General features: G+C 43.5%; 1 protein-coding gene across 1 annotated transcript in view; it reads left to right on the forward strand.

Annotated features, from left to right (window-relative positions):
* Positions 1 to 21,261, forward strand: part of LOC105564868 (protein FAM13A) — a 41,196-nt gene that overhangs the window by 12,674 nt on the left and 7,261 nt on the right. The window contains exon 5 of the mRNA XM_012017604.1: positions 20,160 to 20,330. Within this exon, the coding sequence (XP_011872994.1) occupies positions 20,160 to 20,330 (171 nt within the window). The remainder of the gene's footprint in view (positions 1 to 20,159; positions 20,331 to 21,261) is intronic.

Consider the following 21,261-nt stretch of genomic DNA (forward strand, 5'->3'; position numbering starts at 1 on the left):
AAATATGTCTGTAGATTCATCCAGAGAGTTTTTGAAATAAAACTCGATATCTCTTTGTCTGCAATCTTGCCCATTGCGTCATACACTTATCGGGTTACTTAAAAATTCATCGTAGTGAAATATAGAGAACGGATTAAATTTTCATTCCGCTGGCGCAGCGCAGTCTAAATAAGAAGAGAATAGAATAAACATCAACAACGAGACCAATATCTCTTCGTTACTACGCGATAAGATAAGGCCGGAGTTATGCGTAGGGTGACTTCGACACTTATTTTGGGATGAGCTGCCAAGTTATTTGTTCGCGGCGAGTAAAGCAAAGCTCGCCGGACGCTTTTACGCGTTTGGAAGTGCGTAAAATCGTTTTCGCGAGTTTGTATTGTACTCGACGCGCACGACAGTCGGCGAAACAAAAGGCGACGATAAAAATCGTTAACGGCCGAAATTATCTCGTATCCGCGGAACTCGCGGCGCGTTTTATTACGCGCGCGCGAGCGTGTGAGCGGTACGCGACGCACTCAGATTCCCCGCTCGCCAATTCGATCGGTAACAATGCCGTGACACGCGATACATCGGGATCGAATAAAGCCGCCGATTAATCGGAAGCCGCGGATCGATTAAGCGCACCGTCGATCTCGGAGATCAGAGTATCGAGCTCGTATCGATGACACGCGATATCGCAAATTTTCCGCGCGTCACTCGCGGCAATCGTCGATTAATTAAAGCGGATGTAACGAATGGGATTTGCTAATCTTGTAAAATCACGTGTGGCGAGTCAAAAGTGGCCAAAATATACTTTTGCAAGTGCCACGCTAACGATAAGTTAAAGCTGAAATCTTTGTCAAGTAAAATTGAAGCTACGTCGTTTTTACTTGCTATAACGTTTTGTGTTTAAAAAAATTAATTAAAAAGTATGCAAAAGAATTGTTGAACAGTAAAACGGAAATTTTCATTTTGTATAAAATCTTTTTCGTTAAATGTTACAAGTGTTAATTACTCGTTGAAATGTTAAGGTGATAATAAATATTGGTGAGAAGATCCCAACGTTGTATCGGCATGTAAAAACTATTATTACCGGCAGCAGCGTTGATAGCGGAGTTATTTATACAAAGAGTTGTAACCCCGTAAAAAAATACGTTCATCTCGCTAGTTATAAAAATATTGTTCTTTCCTATCCGCAATACTGGCGTTGCTTCTGTTCGCAGAAAGTTCGTCGCACAATTACACGCGCCAGGAATTATCGATGACATTTAATTTTTATGTATACAAGCTGCGTAGCTGATAAGTATAATAAACAGTTAATAAGCGTATCTAACAGGTGACGCTTAATAAGAAATAGTTGCCGAGAGTTCGTGCACGCGAAAAAGTTTCGCGAGTTTCGCACGAACTCGCGATATCGGATCTAATCTAATTGCGTATCTGAAAATTTAATAGCGACGCTTATCGATCTTACGTAATGGCTAGTCACGCACAAACGCCGGTCATAACGAAAATAAACTACGCTGCGTATCGTCTCTGTCGGTCCGCTCAAAATATTTTCTTATTTAAAAGTCCTTTTTAAGATTTCCCCGAAGTCTGGAAAAAATAACGTTGGTTTTAGAGTAAGCCGGGCGGTTATTTAAAAATATTTTTTTTTTAGATATGTGAGCGACGTCTTTTTCCGCGAAAAATACAAAAATTTCAACGTTACCAGCCGCTAAGAGGGGAATGCACAACGCCGGCGCGATGCTCTAGGATTACCTTCGCGTAGACAGAGAAATTGCGCAGTTTTCCACGGTTCAACGTGAGAAGGGTCGACCGGAATCTCTCTCTCTCTCTCTCTTTCTTGCACGCGACTCCGTGAATATGATCCTGGCAGCCGACCAGGACTTCATTTTAAGCATCGACGGTCTCCGGCCACATTCCACGCCGTAATTCCGTAGCGGCCCCGTCACAAAGGGGCACGGCGTCTTCCTATTCCGCCATCGTGGTCAGGCGTTCTCTTGTAGGAATTTTTTTGCATTTCATCCCGTCGCCCTCACTCGACAATAATTCCTTTAACAACGGGAAATCGAGCAGAGATGCGTTTAAACCGCTCAATTACTGCCATTACATTTGTGTAACTAAAAATTCGCCCCGGTTGAACAACTAGGTGACTTGACCCAATCGAAAATACCGACAAGAAAGTTTCTACATGTTTATATGTTGAAACCTAAAAAAATATCTATCCAGAAAAAGGTAAGAAAATCAACTGGTCTGAAAGTGATTGTTAATCAAAGTATTTTATTTCGAGTACCAAAGTATGAACTTTTCAAGTTTTATTTAATAAGTAATTACAAGTACAGAGATGAGATTAAAAGTACGGCTGTAAATAAATATTTACGCTTTTGTTGTGTTTATTATAATATAATTGTAATTTGTGCAGTTTAATATTTGAATACGCTTGTAAATGAGATGAAATTTAGAGTATCCTGAATGACAGATCATAAATAAATACTTTGGTGTCACGTTCAAGAAGGAGGTTTATCGAGCTCTTCTTATAAACCGCTATTAATACAATACCGACATAAAAAAAAATCCAATGTCAGTGTCGTCACATAATGGCGAACACCTTGAGTTTTTGACGTAGGCGCGAATCTGTCGGGCTTACGCTGGCCGTCGTGGATTAGATGATCGTGTAAACTCCGGTAGAAATAGCTCCTACGATCCGGAAATAGAACATAGTTTGCAGGGTCGAGTCGCTGATTCTGTTGACACGAGTCGATAAGACGTCGACTGATACGAGCGAAAATAAAGCCAGAGACACGCAGGCAGAGAGAGAGCTTGCCGGGGAAGCCTTCATCTGAAACTGCTCCTTTCCGGTTTTGACGAGCTGAAAACAAGTGTGTGTCACCTTGCTGTTAACGTGGCATTTTACGACGCGCCTGTTTCGCCTTTTTGTCGCAGAACTCGAAATATCCGATTCTCACCGAATATAGTGCAAATAATGAGGCGCGCACGCGCGAAATGTTGACGGTAAAATTTTCACGGTTTCGCACGTCCCTCGCAATCGTGGAAACATTCGGAAGCCGTTGAAACGAAACTAGTTTTGCAAAAGTCGGACGAGGCACAGGAAATTATCAAGCGCCCAAATTTTTACTCCTGCCACTTTACTCTTTCTATTCGCATTTATGCGTTGCATATATATTTTATAAAATACTTTCCATCGTATATTTCACGCGATTCAATAGTATTCAGATTCTTCTCTTTGTAAACATTTAATTCTCGTATTTTCATATTTCTCTTGAAAATACGTGTCCTCGAAACTCGCGACGTCCAGTACGAAAATAACGCGATTGATGCTCCAAGTTGGAAAAACCTTAAGAATTCCATTAACTTAAAGAAAAATGAAATGCGTACAAGATTGAAAGTCCCAGGAGAATTGGAAGGGGAGCAGTTTCGAGCAGTTTTTGCCAGTTTTCGTCTCGATTCGCCATTGAATGACGGATTCGAGATAAATTATCCCGGAGAAAGGAGAAGAGAGGGGAGCTCGATAAAGAGGGAGAACGCGTATAAATTGCACACGGTCCATTTGTCGAGTCGCGAGGAAATTATCCGGAAAAGTAATTCGCATCGCTGATAAGGCGACATTTTTCGGCACGAGGAGTGGATGTTTTCAATGCGGGATCGCTAATCGTGAGGTTATCGCGCGAGGTACCTAAAACATTGCCGCGGTATTAATTACATCACTCAGTGCGCGACACGTCTCGCAGCTTATCGGACAGAGCGATAGCGCCTTTTTCTTGTCTCGCGATCGTGGCCTAATCAATCGTCCGTTAACGGACGTCGATATTTTCAAGGGAATATACACTGTACTGTGCTAAAATAGATCGCGAGTCTAATTATAGTGACACTTGAATGACCGTTGCCACTCTGCGGATTTTTATGAAATCCAACAAGTCGACCTCCTACGTCGGCGATAACATTTTGATAATAAACGTCTTGGCGAGCGTCTGCGAGCGATAGATGATAATAGATGAGAACAGGTGAGTTAATAATTGACGATCTGACGGAAATCTTTTCTGTCAAATTTAATTCTTAATACCGCGCGATTCCGAGAATAGAATTTAAATTTGCACATTTCTTCCTGCGAAAACATATCAAACTTGTAATAATTATCTTGCATGTATAATTACATACCTCGTCACGCACTTGTCATATTCATAGCCTGTGAGAGATTTTCGCAGGGAGCAGGAAGTTTCAAATCGCGTCCCAAATCTTCGAACCGGTAGAGCCTCCTTTTTTCTTTCTTCCGAGTTTTGCCGCCACATTTCTGAAACTAAATTCTTTTGTATTCTTTGTAACCGCCCTTCCCTTGCCGTCAAAACCGGCTTCTAACCGGAATCGATACCTATGGAGGAACCTTTGTCCCGTAACTTGAAGTAAACTGTTACGTTGTAACAGGTTCCGAAGTGATACTATTTTCACAACGCCTCGTGAACGCATTTGTAAATTTGCAATGCGTGCATAAATTACCAATACAAAATTGTTTGGCTACGTGTATTTAAAAGAAAGATTCGCAGTTTCGATTGTCGTCGCGAGACTAAGATTTCTGATTGTCGTCCGAGGATCGCGGTCGAAACTTATTCAGCACGATCCTATTCAGCTCGAGCTTATTTATGCGCGAAAGGTTACGGGGAAACGTTATTGTCCTGGACCACGTTACATCGACAGGCAAGTCAAGGAAATGGACCCGCAAGTCGAGTCCTTCGTCCGTTCTTCTCTCGCATCCGTGCGTCTTAGGCGTGTTTTCTCTCTTTCATGGGCGAATGAATCACCATGCACCCATACGTACGCACTCTTGTCGACCTTGAATACGCGCCTACTCCCCGTTTATCCAGAATTGGATGATGATGTGTTTCGCGAAAGTAAAAAGAAGTTCTCACCTTCGCACCCGGCCGTAGGAAAATTCCGACCGGATTTGCTGCGACTATACGAGGTGTCTCGAAACTATATCGCTTCGCTACCAGAGGAGACAAATATTAATATTGTTATTCACCGCGCGACACAAAAATATTTAGCGGCTAAAGTTGAAACCAGTCTCGATCTCGAAAATTAGAAATGAGAGAACTTATTTTTTTACGACTGATTATAATTTATCACTCCACTTTATTCTCAACTTTATACATGCATATTCAGTTTAATTTATCTTGAGACTCCTAATATCGGCAAAATATTTAATAAATTTAAAAAAATTAAAATTATATCTTGAACATATTTAAAATAAACTCCGATTTCATATCGAGAAGATGTTTGATAGACATTTAAGGATTACGTCTCTTGCGATACTCTTTGAAATTCGCGAGACTAAATTTATGAGACTGTAACGGTTTTGGGACACCCTGTAGAACGATATCATGTCTCGAAGGACATGATATTCTAGCGCAGTGATTTCCATAAAGACTTTCGCAAATTATGGTACTTAAAAACACATAAATCAATGTCTCTTGTTATAACGCATTCCTGAATTATATTTACAGTTATTGCGCCCAGTAGCGTTGTGTTAATCGTTATTTCACGTTATACTTGATCAACTAGCTGTCAGTACGCCCGATAATCCTTCATTGCAATTAATTCGATGTCATTGAACTCGCAATGATCTCATTTTTGCTTTTGATAAATGACTACGAATCTGTTATAGGTACTCGTTAAAGACTATTATTTATTAACTTATTGATAAACTTCTTAACTAAATATGAAATTTCAAGTATCTTAAAAGATACAAACGCAAATCAATTAAAAGCTAATGTTATAAAACCTATTTCGAATTCTTCTCTCGAAGAATATAGTCTCTTTTTATGAAGAATGCAAAATGATGAATCAGTGCATATGATTGTGCATCATCATCGCTTGTCGGCTGCGCTCTTCCGTCGCAGGCAGCGGTCCAAGAGTGACGTAACGTTTGCTAATAGATTTCGTCGGACTTCAACCAAATCTGGCACGAGTGGCCAGAGGAAACATCCGCTTGGAAAAAGCCGGTTTCGATACGAGACACGCGTGTCTGGTAACGTAAATAGCGCAGCCGTTGTGCGCTTTACCGAAAGAAACTGTAAAATCGATGACACGCAAATCAAGGCAACAGAGATCAATCCCGTTTCTGATGCTGCGGCCGCACAAAAATACATTTATTTGTGACATAACGTCTCTTTATAGAGGAGAGATTTTTTTTAACATCATATGTGCGATTCCAATTATTGTTACATAATTGTAATGCCATTTTGAAAGTATCATCATCATGAATTAGATTTAATATCGTGTGTACGTAGAGCTTCGTCAAGTTATACAAATGAAAAATTACAGATTTTGGTTGTCTGATTTTTATGCATATCGCTTCGAACTTACTTCAAGCTGTCTAATTTCGCGAAAATCAATGGCACCGTCCGCAACTTGCGGAAATAGGGAGCTGACCGATTACGTTAATCACCTCGTAACTCGCTTCTAAACGCTCCTAAGTTCGCTCGTAATTTTTTATTGCGCCGATATAACTATAACGTCGCACGTCGAAGCGGAATTTTCCAGGTCGTAATCGTAATTGAAGATGGCATAGTGGGAAGTCGAAGGACTTCGAGAGATCGAAGAACGAAGCATCGTTTTTGTGGGATCTACCTACGCGTTCTATTTTTTTTTTAATGTCGGTAATCGACACATCGACAGAGAAACTATTGCGCGAAATACGTAGATCGTAAATCGCGCAATCATAACACGCGGGCTTCTTTTTCGGCATCCTGTTGTGCTGACTGCGAAACGTAGCATGGAAAAATAATTCGTTTCATATGCATACGCGTGACTCACACACGTGACGACGATTCTTTTGAAGTCCCGCAGCAACAAACACAGCCTGCTCCCTCTCTTTCATCAGTGGTGCTTCTTTTTTATTAGCCGCGAATTTACAATCATCATAATGACCTTTTTCCACCTCGCGATTATCATTGACCTAAATAAAAAAGATTGTTAAACTTTTTTTGTTAAAAATACAAGACATATTTTCAGTTACGAGCTGCGGTAAGAAAGCTTTATCGCGCGGATAACACAGTATTTATCCATAAGTAAAACAGGATAGTAAAAATTATTTCAAGGCAGTACGTAACTGCGTAATAACTTGCAGATAAAAAGTAAATATAGGAGAAATATGCATATTTAAAAAGAAAGATTTTTAAACAGACGTTAAAGCATATTTTTTACGCGTTCTATTATACAAAGGAAAAAAAATAGTATATTGAATTCTGCAACCAAAGTGCAATCAGTGCCAGAAAATGGTACCAGAAAAATTCTGCTGGAGCAGCTTGACAGTTCCTTTTTCCTTTATATAAACGCGAGTATGATTTCACAACATTACATTGCGCGATAAATAATTCTTTTTATTTCGCAACCAAACTACAGTATCAGTTTTGAATCCAAACCTCGTGAGTGAATTAATTCTCCTTGACATAGCGAATCACTGCCCCAAGGAGTTCTCTTGTGAGACGGAGAAAGCTCTGCGGAGTGCAATTTAGTTATGAACATACAGCTCGCTCGTGTTCAATCGTCGTCGTAGATTTTACGATGTACGGCCCAGCGCTAAATGTACGTCGACGACGGCCGAAAATAGAGCCGTTGACGTCAAGGGTACCGAACGCGTGCGCGCGAGATCGCGAAACATACAGGCATAATGATCGCATTCGGCACGGCGAGCATTACTACCGGGCCACGAGTTACGTGCCTGTCGTGTATACGTCGCATAAACGAGCTAAAACGAACGCCAAGTCGTTAAAACGAGCTACCGTCCTTCCGGTAACTCTTGCGACATATCGATCTAGATTTTATTTCGGACGCCTCTGGCGAGCAGAAGCGTTGATGATCGAGATCGATAGCGAACGAATTCCTGTATATTTTGTTATTGTAGTCGCGACAACGGGCGGTCTAAAGGTTGCGAAACGAAATAATCTCTTTTAGATCGATACAAGTGTGGAGGTGCATTTAAACGATCTAATTTGTGCCGGAAGCGTCGCGCTTATGAGACAAAAGAGACTGCACGCGCTGTGTATTTTATTTGATTAGCTGCAAAAGAACTAATTTAATTTATAATTCATTTATAACTTTTTTAATTTAAACCGATGCAGCCTTAATAATCTTTTTGTTTGACGAATTTTTGAGCAGTCAGTTTTTTTATCGTCCTCTGTCAAATACTTCAAATATTATTCAAATATTATTACTTTGATATCTCGCACGATTCTAAGTTTTGATCGCAGAAAAAAGGATGGTTATTCTAAAAATTGAATACATGCCTCGGTGGTCGAATCGATGAGACGCCCGCCTAGTGAGAGGGTGGTTCAGGTTCAAACCCTGGCTGAGGTAAATTTTTCACAATGAATTTCAAAATTAGAATCATTTAGACACATCCGTCTTCGCTCTTATATCCTTTGTTACTTCGTATCTGTGACTTCATCAGAGACTTATGAATTTTATTTGTCTAAACTTTTAATTTTCGCGACTATTCATCCGCACAGCTTGTCAAATCGCAACCGCCGCTTAATTCTCACTTCGTATGCATGTATAATTCATGTTTCTGAAAAATTCCAAGAGAACATTTTCAACCAGCGAAGTAAAATTACCTTACCAGTAATTAACATAATCTAATTGTTGAGTCACTCACATGCTTTAACGACTGACACAGACGCGGGTTCACTTTCTTTTTGGATAAACTAAACACGGCCCCGACGAGCTTGCAATTGCGCGTCGCTCTTTTCTTACCTGAAACATTTATTCAACTAGCACAATTTTACAACGTAATTTCGCGGAAGAAATGGCCCAGCCGTAGCGCGCGACACCGAATCTATTTTTCATCTTCCCTCTCGTCCCTTCCACCGCCCCAACTAATATAACCGCGACTTGTATCTGAATTGAGAATTGTTTTTGATCGACTGGCTGTAGATAAATAATAGCCGGCGTGTTGTACCGAGTGACGTATCGATTGACGCAGCCCCATTTATATTTATTTAGTTCTCTCGTGCGCAATGCCGAATAAATATTTTAATTTGAATATCAAATCTATCCTTTCTTTTTCTTTATTTAAACAACGCCATTAATAAATTGTATATGTATGTTCAAAAGAGATGTAAATCATTAATGTGCAAACAGGGAGGTTTACATATTTCACGAGAGCCAGTCGTGATTGCGTCTGTCCAACATTTATGCCATGATGAATTTTCTCGTCCATTAAAGACAATTACAACAGCGTAGATTAATCAATTTAAAAAGAGTCAATTTTTTTATCTGACTTTAATATTGGCATGGAAAGTTGACAAAGCTCATCTTGAATATTTTTTTCACGCAACATCGTTCGGGCGGGAATCGTCGAAAAGACTTAAAAAATACGTCCACGTCGACCGAGCTTTTCGAGTGCAGCGCACAAGGCGGTGCATCGAGAGATCGCGACTTGCTTTCTTTCGGCCGTAAAGCTTACGGCAGCTCGGGAACGAGCTTCGAAAACCGGTTCCGTGACATTTGTGTTTCTCTCATGCACGCGCGCCGCATATGCCGCGTGAACGTGTGGTAAGCGGCCGCAGCTCGGCCTGTCAACCGGCCGCGGGAAGAAAAAGGACGCCGGTTTTCTTGGCGATTTACGACTCACTGTAAAGTTCATTACGGCTGCGCCTCGCGCAACCGAGGGAACTCGATGCATAATTCAGGGACACGACTCCCGAAAATGGCGTCGCGTTTTTCGCGGGATTTCCGTCGAAAATCTTCTTATTCAGCGACTCGATTCGAAAAATTATATTAACGATCTTCCCAGGCGAGCGGCTCCCCGTCCTCAAATTTCAAGTGACAAATCCGACGAAAATCCAATCAAAAGTAAACGAAGCCCAAACTGATACAATGTCGAAACTAATAGCATTTTCCATTGGCAGAAACTGGTGCGCACTGAGTGCACACTAAAGCCAACGGCACACGATGCTATTTTTCCTACTGGATTACTTGCAAGAGCCAATCAGGATTTAGCTTTAAGTCACCTAATCTAAAACGCTGCATCTTTATTGGCTCTCGTAAGGAATCCAGTAGGAAAAATGGTATCGCGTGCCGTTGGCTTAAGGCCCGGTTTCACTAAACGTCGCGTAACTTTAATCTCAGTTTTATTCATGTTTGTCTCGTTCTAAAGTAACCATTGGAAAGAGACGAAGAACGATTAAACTAAGCTTAAAGTTAAGCGACGTTGGTGAAGCCGGGCCTAAGGGCGAGTTTCACAAACGTCAGTTAACCGTTAAGAAAAGACAAAATCAATTAACCTGAGGCTATCAGTTAACCAACGTTTGTGAAATTGGCCCCTAGACTTGTGCATAGTCAATTCTTCTATTAAAGGGTCGTCTTAAATACCTTTTGAAATACTTCTTGTGATCTTTGAACTGTGATCTTGTGACTCTTTGAAATACTCTAGCCAGTAAAATGACCTATGCGGTATCCGTACGGATCATTTGTTGGCTAGATGGTTTTCGAACATGTGTTTAAGACGAATTCTTAAATATAAGAGTTGACTATGAACACAGCCTTAGTGTGCGCACCAGTTCTGCCAATGAAGAACGCTATAAAACGCATAAATACAGGGTGTTCCAGGAGGAAAGGTCAATATTCTAGGAGGTGATAGTATCGGTCATTTTAAGCAAAAATGTTCATATGAATATACGTCCCGTTCCCCACTGTTTCCGAGACAGAGCTATTTGAATGTACAGTTGCAACATTACTGACATACGTACTATTTCTAATATTTATTGTTCACGATTCGGAATTCTGCACGTAAGAAAGCGTGTTCGACGGTGTTCTTCAACAGCAGCAGTGGCACTGGCAACCTAACCATCACAGAAGCCGTAAACATACAGCATATCTGTATATTCGACGTTTGTGAATATGCGAGGCGTTTTGAACATTTCTATAATGTTATCGGCACAACAGTCAACAGACGTATAAGAGTAAATTCCCGCAGACGTTTATGAGAGTGGATAAAGGGTGAAGTGTACAGAAAAAAGTAAATACGCGAGACATTCAAGTAGCTCTATCTCGGAAACAGTGGGGAATGGGACGTATATTCATATGAACATTTGTGCTCAAAATGACCGATGCTATCACCTCCCAGAATATTGACCTTTCCTCCTGGGACACCCTGTATATAAGGTAAGGCGGGGCTGTCCGACTTGAAAAAAATGAGATAAAAAATTTCACGATAGGTCTTCTTGTCTTGGAAATCTTTATACCCTTTTCTCTAAGCCAAGCCAAATTTCTTCGTTTTCGGAGCAAGTGGATACAATCGGTCTCGGGGTGGTCCTGCGTGTAAATTCGCGTGCGATCGCGCGTGTCGTAGCGCAGAGAAAGGGCCGCGTGTGCGAGCCGCTCTGACACGTGCACACGCGACAGTGCGACAGCTCGATATAGACGAGGACCGAGCGGCGGAGCGGCGCAGTTGGTTTTCCGCCAGCGTCGTGCGTGCACACGCAAAAGAGAGGGTACGGCGTTTCGTGCGTGTCGTGCGTGCCCGTGAACGTGAAGGCGCGAAAATCGTCCTTGACGCGCGCGCTCGTGTGTACGTACGTGTGATCCCTCTCCTCGCAGTCTGAAAACCGGGGCAAAGAAGCACCCGGCGGCTCAAAGACACCGTGTTGAAACGGCGCGCGGACGGGAGACCGGCACGACGATCGCCCTGACCCGCTCCTAATTAATCGCGCCCACCGCAATTAGCCGCGAGCGCGAGCCGAGGATCGTTAATTAAGGAGCCGGCCAGAATTCATTCGCGGCTACGAACGTCCTTCCAACCGAGAACGCCTGCTCCGGTTAACCGAATTTTCCCCCGTTCGGCTGTGTTGCGGGTAAGCCCGTAATTCGATAATTGAATTCAATTGTAGTGTTGCCTTCGATCGTTAATTACCGCGGCTTCGATCGCCGATCGGTCGACACGGCTCGAACCCGTGAACGTCGATAGCGTTGCTCGAAAGACTTGACATTCGTGACCGGTGTACACGTCAACGTTTCAAAGGCGTCTCAGAGAGGATTGACTCAAATTTATCGATCAATCTCTGGACGAATTCAGAATCGAGCCGAAGTTCCCGGAGTTTCGAAGCTCTCCGAGCAACACTTTTCCGTGGCTTCGTGGCTCCGGGGTTAATGTGATAACGAGATTTCCGCGAGAAGCTCGCTCGTAATTTATCCGTTTGTTATCGTCAGAGGTCTGAACAAATACAAGGACGGGCGGATCTACCCTTGGATCGCGCGAAGAAAAGCAATTTTCGAAATAGCTTCCGCTGTTCACGGGTGCGATACGTGTGTCCATGCGGGTTGGATATCGCCCCGCGATACCGTCAGTTTTCGTCGATAGCTGATAGATCGTAGTGCGGAGTGTTATTCTAGTGGCACAGTGCATCGGCTAAACATTGGCCCAATGCAACCAAATATGAGCCAATGTTTAACCAATGTTTGGTCCATGCACTGTGCTACTAGGGCATTGTCCACCTTATCACCGATTTTTCATGAAGTTCAATAGGATCAGTTTTATTGATCACGCACAAATAAATGCCGTCCCATACAGCACAGAAATTTGCAGCAACAATGCTGCAACATTGCATATTGCAATTTTATTACGTTAAAAAATAATTTTTAACATTTAATAACACTTAATAAAATCATTTTATGTACAAGTATATTACGTACTTATAATATGCAATTAAAAGAAAGCAGCGTCGGAGCCAAAGGTTCACCGCTAGCCCGTCCGATCATCGAAGTTAAGCAAGAGTGTGGTTAAAAGTTGGATGGGTGACCGCGACTTACAGTTTTCCACACACGACCGTAAAAATGTTGTTAGCTTCTATGATGTTTAAAATCCGAAACTTGTTCATAAATTCTTCTTCTTTATATATTAATATGAATATACACAAAGTATTATTGCATATACAATATATTATATCGCTATGTTGCTGTAATATTACATTGTAATATTTCTGCAGGCGGACATTTTAACGTTGCTGAAATCCCATAGCAATGATGCATCAACGTTTCGCAACTCATTTGCAATATTGAATTATTGCTGCGAAAGATTCCCGCAATGTGTATGCAACCTATCTGTGCTGTATGGGGTAGAGATGAAACGGTCCGAAACAGTCTCCTAATGTTTACACGCGTGTGAAAACAAATACGACTTTGCGTGCGTTCACATAAATTTGATAGCGCTGTTATCAGCCTCGGCGGATACGATTTCTCCCGATGCGGAAATCGCTTCGAGCCGATCATCACTTTTGAGTTTCGAGTCTGGCGCGTCATCGTGTGGTGTTTTGACTCGCTCGCCGGTCGAGAGTCGAAAGTTAAAAGTCAACAGTGGCGGTTCCTCGACAATGGAAGCGGATCGCTCTGAAATCCGCGAACGTGACATCGGCGTAACGACCGGATAATCACGCGGAAATTGCGGGCGCAGGCGGTGCTTTACGCGCTCTTTCTGCGCTGCCGAGCGGTCGCCGGCGAGTCGATCGACGTGCGGAAAAGGACCGAGTCGTTTTTCTCGAGCGCGTTCCTCCGGGGGAAAGCAGAGCCACCGCGGGGCACTGCATCGGCCGATCATCGTCGCGACCGTCGCTCCTCGCGATCGCGCCGTCGAGATCACCGTCGTCGCTCCACGTGTGTCCACGTGTGCTGGCTGGCGTGCGTGCGCGCTCGAGGTTCGCCGCCACCTTGCGTCTCTCACCTGTGCGTGGTCCCACGTGCAGGGGCGACCATAAATGTTTCATCGAATCGCCGAGAGACTCGTCTCCGCTCCGCCGGTTGCGCTGCCTCGTCGCTGGAAAAGAAAGTTGGCGCTCGCGATTACATGAACGCGACGCGCGACAGCGGGGGACCCGCGTGCCCGTGAGTTGCACATTTAGCATAATTTTGCGCGGCGATGACTTCGCGCGATCCGCTCCGGTTCATCCGCCGGTGCTTTCGGATCGGAAGCGAGGTCGAGCGGTCTCGTCTCGATATTTGACTTATTGTTAGTCCCCCTGTCTTTAGGTATCCCGACGAGTGCGGAAGCGCGAAAGTTACGTCGTTCGTAAGACAACGTAAGAATTCGTTTTGCCACGTCGAGATCTTGAAATATTGAATGTAATAAACTTGCCAAGACTGTCGCGAGTTTTGCCGCGAGGGGATATTTGAATTATGCAAATTTGCACATTTGAATCAACGATTGAGTGACCTCAGTTTTGCGCTTCGTTAAAATAAGATTCAGATGACCGAATCTGCATTGTTTTCCGAAAACAGCTGCAGTAACTCAGGCCGTAACATCCGTTTCGAAGTCAATCGAGCTAGCGCTAACGCTCATATCGATGGAAAACCGCTAGCTAGAGGCAACTTATCGTGCATACCGAATGAACGGGCGCAGCAGAATACGAATTGCAACGCGACAGTTCGATAGAGCTTGAAGAGAGGAAAAGAGAGACCGGTAAAGTCCAATACGAGGGGGAAACCGCTGACCAAAATCTTGTACACCAATACCCACCAATGCCCAGTGGGCATTACTTTATCTTATATTATCTTATTTTATCTTTATAATACCCCAGCAAGGGCTAATGCCCAAAAAATGCCTAGTAATGCCCAGTAATGCCTCAAATCTGTACACCGCAATGCCCTTAGCGGTTTCCCCCGCGGTCCAATAATAAAATATTCAGACGGTAACATCTAATAATAATAGAATATTTAGACGTTGAGCGCCGTTAACGACGGCCTCTGTGATATTCATCATGATGAAGCTTTGGTAAATTTTACATTCTATACATGGATATCGACATGGACGTAAGAGTACTAATCAAACTTTAATTGCAAGAACGACGTAAAGTCTTAACGATTCTTAATGTAAGCTCTGGCACGAAATCATTATTTTATCCTCCGAGACAATTTCTGCGATGGTCTACTTTTACACTATGCATGTACCTTCCATGTCACTGTGGATTCAGTCGTTCCGAAGGTATTTCATGAAATTATATCGCAAGGAACTGTTGAGTAAAACCAAAATATTTCAGGAACTTCAGGATTCTTCTTATAACCTTGAAATTCCGGAAATATTTCGGTTTTAGTCTCCACAACGTGGTAGAGCGCGAGAGCGATCTCTTCTGCATCTCCCGCGCTCGCATTAGAATTAAGGAGTTCGATCGCGCCAGCGCGTCGTCTCGCCGTACGGCGCCGTAAATCCATGGTAATTCGCGAAAGAGCCGAGGCCTTGTTAGAACGCGCCGGAGCTCAACGAAGAGTAGATTTCCACGTCGTCCTTAATCGAAATTTATTAACCGTGGCACAAGTGCAAGTTCCGCGCGGAATTGCGCCGGATTGGATAACGCTCGTCGCTTATTATGCACCTTGATATCGTTCGCGCCGGGAAATTTCTTATGCAATGGCTGGACGATAACGATCGCCGACACGGGACAAGTAGCCTTTTATTTTTAGAAGCGAATATCGAGCCAGTTTGATTCGCTCTATTGTCGTTTAAAAAATAGCGCTGATAAGATAACAAAAATATGTCGAGAAAAGAAATCGTTGCGTTATTCAGAGGCATTAAATTGTCGGGAAAGTATCGTAAATCTGGAAACTCCAGCAATTACCCGTGGCTTGTGCGGGTAAGCTATTTCAATTATTTGAATTTTTAATCCCGCGGAACGAGATTCCAATGAACATCGTCGATTTCTGACAGACGTGCGTTGCGCAGGATGTCTGGTTTCTTCTGGAGGTAAACAAGTCGTATGGAAATCTTTCACGGTGATCCATAGTAAACGACTGTCACGAGCCCCCGTTTATGTTAATTGACATTAATCTACGCGGAACAAAGTTTGCAGGCGCGCGAGCCTCGCAGCCGCCCGCCGGCGAATTAATCGAGTTACGTCTCGTGCGAGTCGGCCTGCCAATTTATTAGATCTATTCACGTGACGGTGCATCGTCGTCATCCTCATCATCATCATCATCGCGTCACCTCGATTGTCCCTCAATGAGCTCGCGCTTCTTCGCAAGCGGCGCGCTCCGTTTTGTCACGTACTTTCCCATCCATTCGTCGATCCCCGCGATCGGAAGAGCGCCTCGATCGGCTCGATCCACCGATCGATCACCAGTCGCGCGTATCCGCGATTCGAAAGAGGGCAAAGGAGCTTGTTCCGCCACGACCGTGGAAGCGAGGAGCTAATCGGAGACGCGAGATGAAATGTGCGATTCTCAAGATTTCTCGCACGGACGCCGTCACCAAACTATGATAACGACGTAATTAAATCTTATTACTTTTTACAATGAAAGTGCGGGATTATTCATCGATACGTACATTGGCTATTCGAGTAATACCGGCCGATTTCTCGGCCAACCCAAATATTTACCTTTTTAATTTCACAAATTGTCTCTTACGTAAGATCGCTACCATTTTGCAATGACGCGTCATAACATTTTCATTCTGTGTTTGCGCGAGTGTCCAGGGCAACAGCGGCGTACGCGAAGCGCCGTCGCTAAAATTGACGCGCGTCTCATTAAGGATTGATCGCTCAGCAATTAACGGTGCGTTACCGTTAAAAGCATAACGGCGAATGACGGCGTAATTGGCTCGCGAGCGTGTTGATGCGAGCTTTCCGTTCTGCGCGACCACCGCAAGCGCGACACAAAAATACCACACCGCTGGAATTTTCTCAATCTTCGATAGATACACAAAATAATATACGTGCACGCGAAGAAGTTATATTTAGAGTCCGATGCAGCTGCAACGCCCCGCGAGTCGCCTCGGCGCTTCTAATTGAGTCTAGGCGATGTCTGATTAGGATTTCCTTTTCCTTGTTCATTGTGTGCACTTCACAATAGATTTTATCGCGACGTTTAAGCGTCGCCATAAATATTGCCCTCGATCTTTTTAAGCATATCGAACAAGTGTCTTCTATCTGAAGACTGCTCTGGGAACAAAAAGAGACGGTTACGATCCATTTTGGGGCCCACCATTGGTAATCGAATTATTTGGATTGTTCGTAACTCTACTCTGGGAAAAATTTTGACCCTCTTTTGTTGTAGTATAAGCAACTTAGCATTTCGGTTAGTGCCTCTTAAGTGAAAATTATCTTTGCGTTACTGAATATCGACAGAACTAATTGAGAGAATTGATTAGTATTGCTTTAAAATCTTGGATATAGATAGAAGCTAATTGCGATTTTTAGTTACGCGGGGTAAAATTCGTAAAAGATTAGAGCTACGGACAATCCAAATAATTCGATTACTAATTGTGGACCCCAAAATGGGTTGTAACTGTTTTTTCCCAGAGTGCCATTCATTGACGTAAAAGAACCTGAGTCGGCAGTTTTCAATTTAATATTAAAATCAATTGTTCTCTTATATCGTTTACTTAAGCAATATTTTTTAGCTGAGGCTGACACAAAGTAGATGTCGGGATGTTCACATTATGGAACTGCTAATTACAAGTAAGAATTAAACTCGCGTAACAAACAACTGCGTTTATTTTACATCATATCAGTATTTTTTAAATCATAATATTGCATTTATACCATCTAGAAATGTATATGGACTGAACCTTTAGCAGTCTACTATTATTTTTGGTAATTTCGGAAAGCTTATTTAGCCGCCTGGAAAAATTAATAAACATTCTTAAAAATTATCGAATTACTAGAACGAACGTAATAATCGAAATTGATTACCCATAGGGATGATACGGAAAAATGATTAAACGATTTCGGTTTTTACTTTCGTCACGCTCGATACGAGCGTTTCGCTGTCAGAGAAATTGACGAAAATTGAGGCGCACAGTGATGGACAGAATGGTTGCGGCACTTTTTTAATGAGTTTCGGAACGCGCATTCAGGTTTACGTTCGAAAACGTTTTCTCTCGGGGAAATTTTACTCGAGAAATAGATCGGAAACGCTCAAAACGGTTTCGGAATGGCCATGGAGTAAAATATTCCTCGGAGAAGAAAAGATTTTGGAACGTGACCCCGACTCCAAAGGCACACTTCTAAACCCATAAAAAAAAACAAAAGCAGTGTCGCAACCATTTTGTCCACCACTGTACATTGTTACGTCATACCTTTATTTCCGCAAGCTTCGTTTCTACACGGAGACACGCATACCGCGCGGTTTGATGAGTCACGATGAAAGTATCTCTCGCCTCGCAATTCGTTTATGCCCGGGTCGCGACTCGTGACACAAGATCAAATCGGGCGTCGAGGACGGCCTGAATTCGCGCGACGAGAAAACCTGAATTTCGGGGGGAGAAAAAGGAAACGTTATCTCTCGAAACTTAGATAGCACTATCGCGCGGTTGAAGTTCAACATCTTTTAACGTCACTTAGCATTTGCGACGAGAGAAAGTGCTGGCGAGCTCGAGACGAGCGACTTTAATTTCGCATGTGCAGGAGAAAAAAATGATCACGCGGAAGGATCGGATTCGCGAGACGTGAATTTAGAGGTGGCGGTTACGAATGAAACCCTGGGATGATAACGAGATTTCGCTGACTGCGATAATACTTTCTACATGCGAGGAAACTTTTGCGGAGCACGAAAAATTGCGTCTGGAGAGAAAGACCGTCCGGATTAGACCGTAAAGTTTAAGCGCAATAAGCGCGATAAACGTAATACAGCGTGTCGCTTTTTATTAAAGTAGAAAATGCGAATCTAAATCCGAGTGAAGTATGTATTGGCGCTAAAGCAGCTATATTTTTAAACAGATTTTTCACACGACAATTAATAAATTCGGGGAGGGGGGAGATAACGCCTAATAGATATAAAATTATTTATGAAGAGAATGAACGTTCCGAGGATTTTTTAGGCTACGCGATTTGTGCAGGGTGCGGGACAATCGGCGAAGTGCTGCAAATGAATAGCTTATTTTGTAACAAGTGGACAGAATGAGATAAAAGAAATTCGCCATTTCCTTAATTCGTGGTACAAAGAGAACTTATATTTGTGAACTTGCAACGATTGCCCAAGCTCAGATGGCTGTCGGTTCGAAACCATAAATCGCAGAACGCGACGCGACCAAACTGTTTTAATTCTTTTTCTATAACATTTATTTTGGCAGTAGCCGTGTACGCGCATTTTCCCACGGAGCGGCGTTTTAATTCAATTTTACTCCGTCCATTTTTATCACAAAAATAACATATATTTAGTTGCGGCAGTTTCCCGATTGTCGGAAAACACTGTGCCTGCGTTGAAGCGACCTAGTGACCCGGCACTCTATTTCCCGCGAACGCGAAATGCATACTTCGCGATTTTTATCGACGCATTATGATTTAATGGCGCACAATTAGTCACCCCCCTCGCTCCGCGCGCGAGGAAATTATTCCCTGGGACACTACCCTTTTTTCGCGCGCGACCAGCAATTGTACGTCGCGCTATCGTGCACGCGGCACCCGCGGCAAGGACGCGGATATTCCTCCCCCGCGCACGCGAACTCGCCTTCGCAGCCGGTCGAATCCGGTTCGTTGTGAATTTCGTAGTGATAAGAGCGCGATAATGGCTCCGCTCTCCTACGAACACTTGAGCCAGCCGTTTTGTAATTGCCACGTTTCCCGCCCGATCGAGACGCAGAATGAACGCACGCTCACCTGCCGCATTGTCCCAATTATGTACAAATACTATTGGCGCCTCGGCATTGTTCCCGGGAGGTGTCCCTCCCGCGTTCAGGATTATCTCGTTAGCGGCGCATTTCCTCCGCGCCTCCCCGTTGCTCGTCTCGCGCCCGTCGCCGCGCATCCTACCCGCGCGGCAGACGCGATGGATCCCGCCGACGTCGTCATATCAGCGCGTGATGATGACATGAAAAGAAAACAGAGAGGCCTTATATAATATTCCGCGCGCACGGGAAACTCGACACACCGCCGACAATCGGGAGCAAGTGCGATTCGCCACGCGTCGGCTGTCGCGCGAATAATTGCCCTCGCCGATTTTCTTTTCGTTTTTTTTCCCCCTTATTTTCGCGGTCCAGAATCCTTGTACGGGTCTCGTCCGCGTTTCCGCACTCCCGTATCCGTTTGCGCTTTTACCGCGATTGGCCGGTTGACTCGAGACGGGCAGTCGATTAAGTTCGAAGGCTGACACTTCAAGACCGTCGCGCGTTTCGTTTCCATAATCTGACCTGGTTTCTCTCTTTTTTTTCTCTCTCTCTCTTCCCCGCCCCCGCACGGCTGCTGCAGTATCCGCGAGAGCACGGTGAACGGCTTGGTACCCGCCGGCGACTGCAAGATCTGCAAGGATACGAGAGACGAGCCGAAGGACTCCGAGGGCGCGTCTCTGCTCTGCGCGCTGAAACCGCGTAAGCGCAAGGAACGTCGCGAGTCCTGCTGTCAAGAACGGAAGCTGATAAGGTATACTTTGCGTTGACAATCGCACGAATCCTTCGACGTTGCTTGTGACATCTTTGATTTAATCCTGGATTGAATCTTAGGGGCTTATTGTGTAGACGTTAACGACATCATTACGTGCTTTGTGATATAATACACCATAGAAAAACTGCTGCACGAAGCACGTAATGATGTCATTAACGTTTGCAGAATAGGCCCCTCAGGCTAAACCGTTCGTTTTGACAAACCGAACACCTTGAATCCAATGAAATTAATATTTGTTGACGAAATCAATTTCACGCGTAAATATTTTATCGCGCGCGTCAACAATTTTGTTGTTAGGGCATTTAATTTCTGCAATTTATGTCGCATCAATTATAAAATATAACAGCCTGTTATGTACAATATTACAAGCGCGTGAAAGCATACTTTGCACACGCGGTAAAAGATTACTGGCAAATTACTCCGAATTTCACGCAGTTTTGATTTCTCTCATTCGTTATTAAATTGGCTCTACTGGTATATCAACAATGATTGCGAATGCGCGTAAAGCCATAACCGCACTACATTCTCGACAGTTATTGTGCGTTATTGTACTTTAAAACAAGGATTTAAAACATCAAACATTGTTTTAAGTTCACTGACTCGGACTCCCGACTATGATTCAACCGATTATAACAGTTGGAGTCGGCCGATACCTTGCTATGGTTGGTTGAATGATAGTCGGGAGTCCGAGTCAGTCAGTGAACTCCAGACCATAAGGCCTGGAGCAGAACGACTGTCTTGTACTCTTAAAACAATATTTTATGTTTTAAATCCTTGTCTTAAAGTAACGCACAATAACTTGTCTTGTGGTTTAACGGTAGAAGACGGCAATTCTGCTCAGGTTCATATTGGAGGACCTACTGCCTTTTTGAAGAGGATGGACAGAATGAGACGGACAAATGGTCCCAAT

Source organism: Vollenhovia emeryi, unplaced genomic scaffold, assembly GCF_000949405.1.
Source record: "Vollenhovia emeryi isolate VEMERY1.0 unplaced genomic scaffold, V.emery_V1.0 DF939159.1, whole genome shotgun sequence".
NCBI classification, from domain to species: Eukaryota; Metazoa; Arthropoda; class Insecta; order Hymenoptera; family Formicidae; genus Vollenhovia; species Vollenhovia emeryi.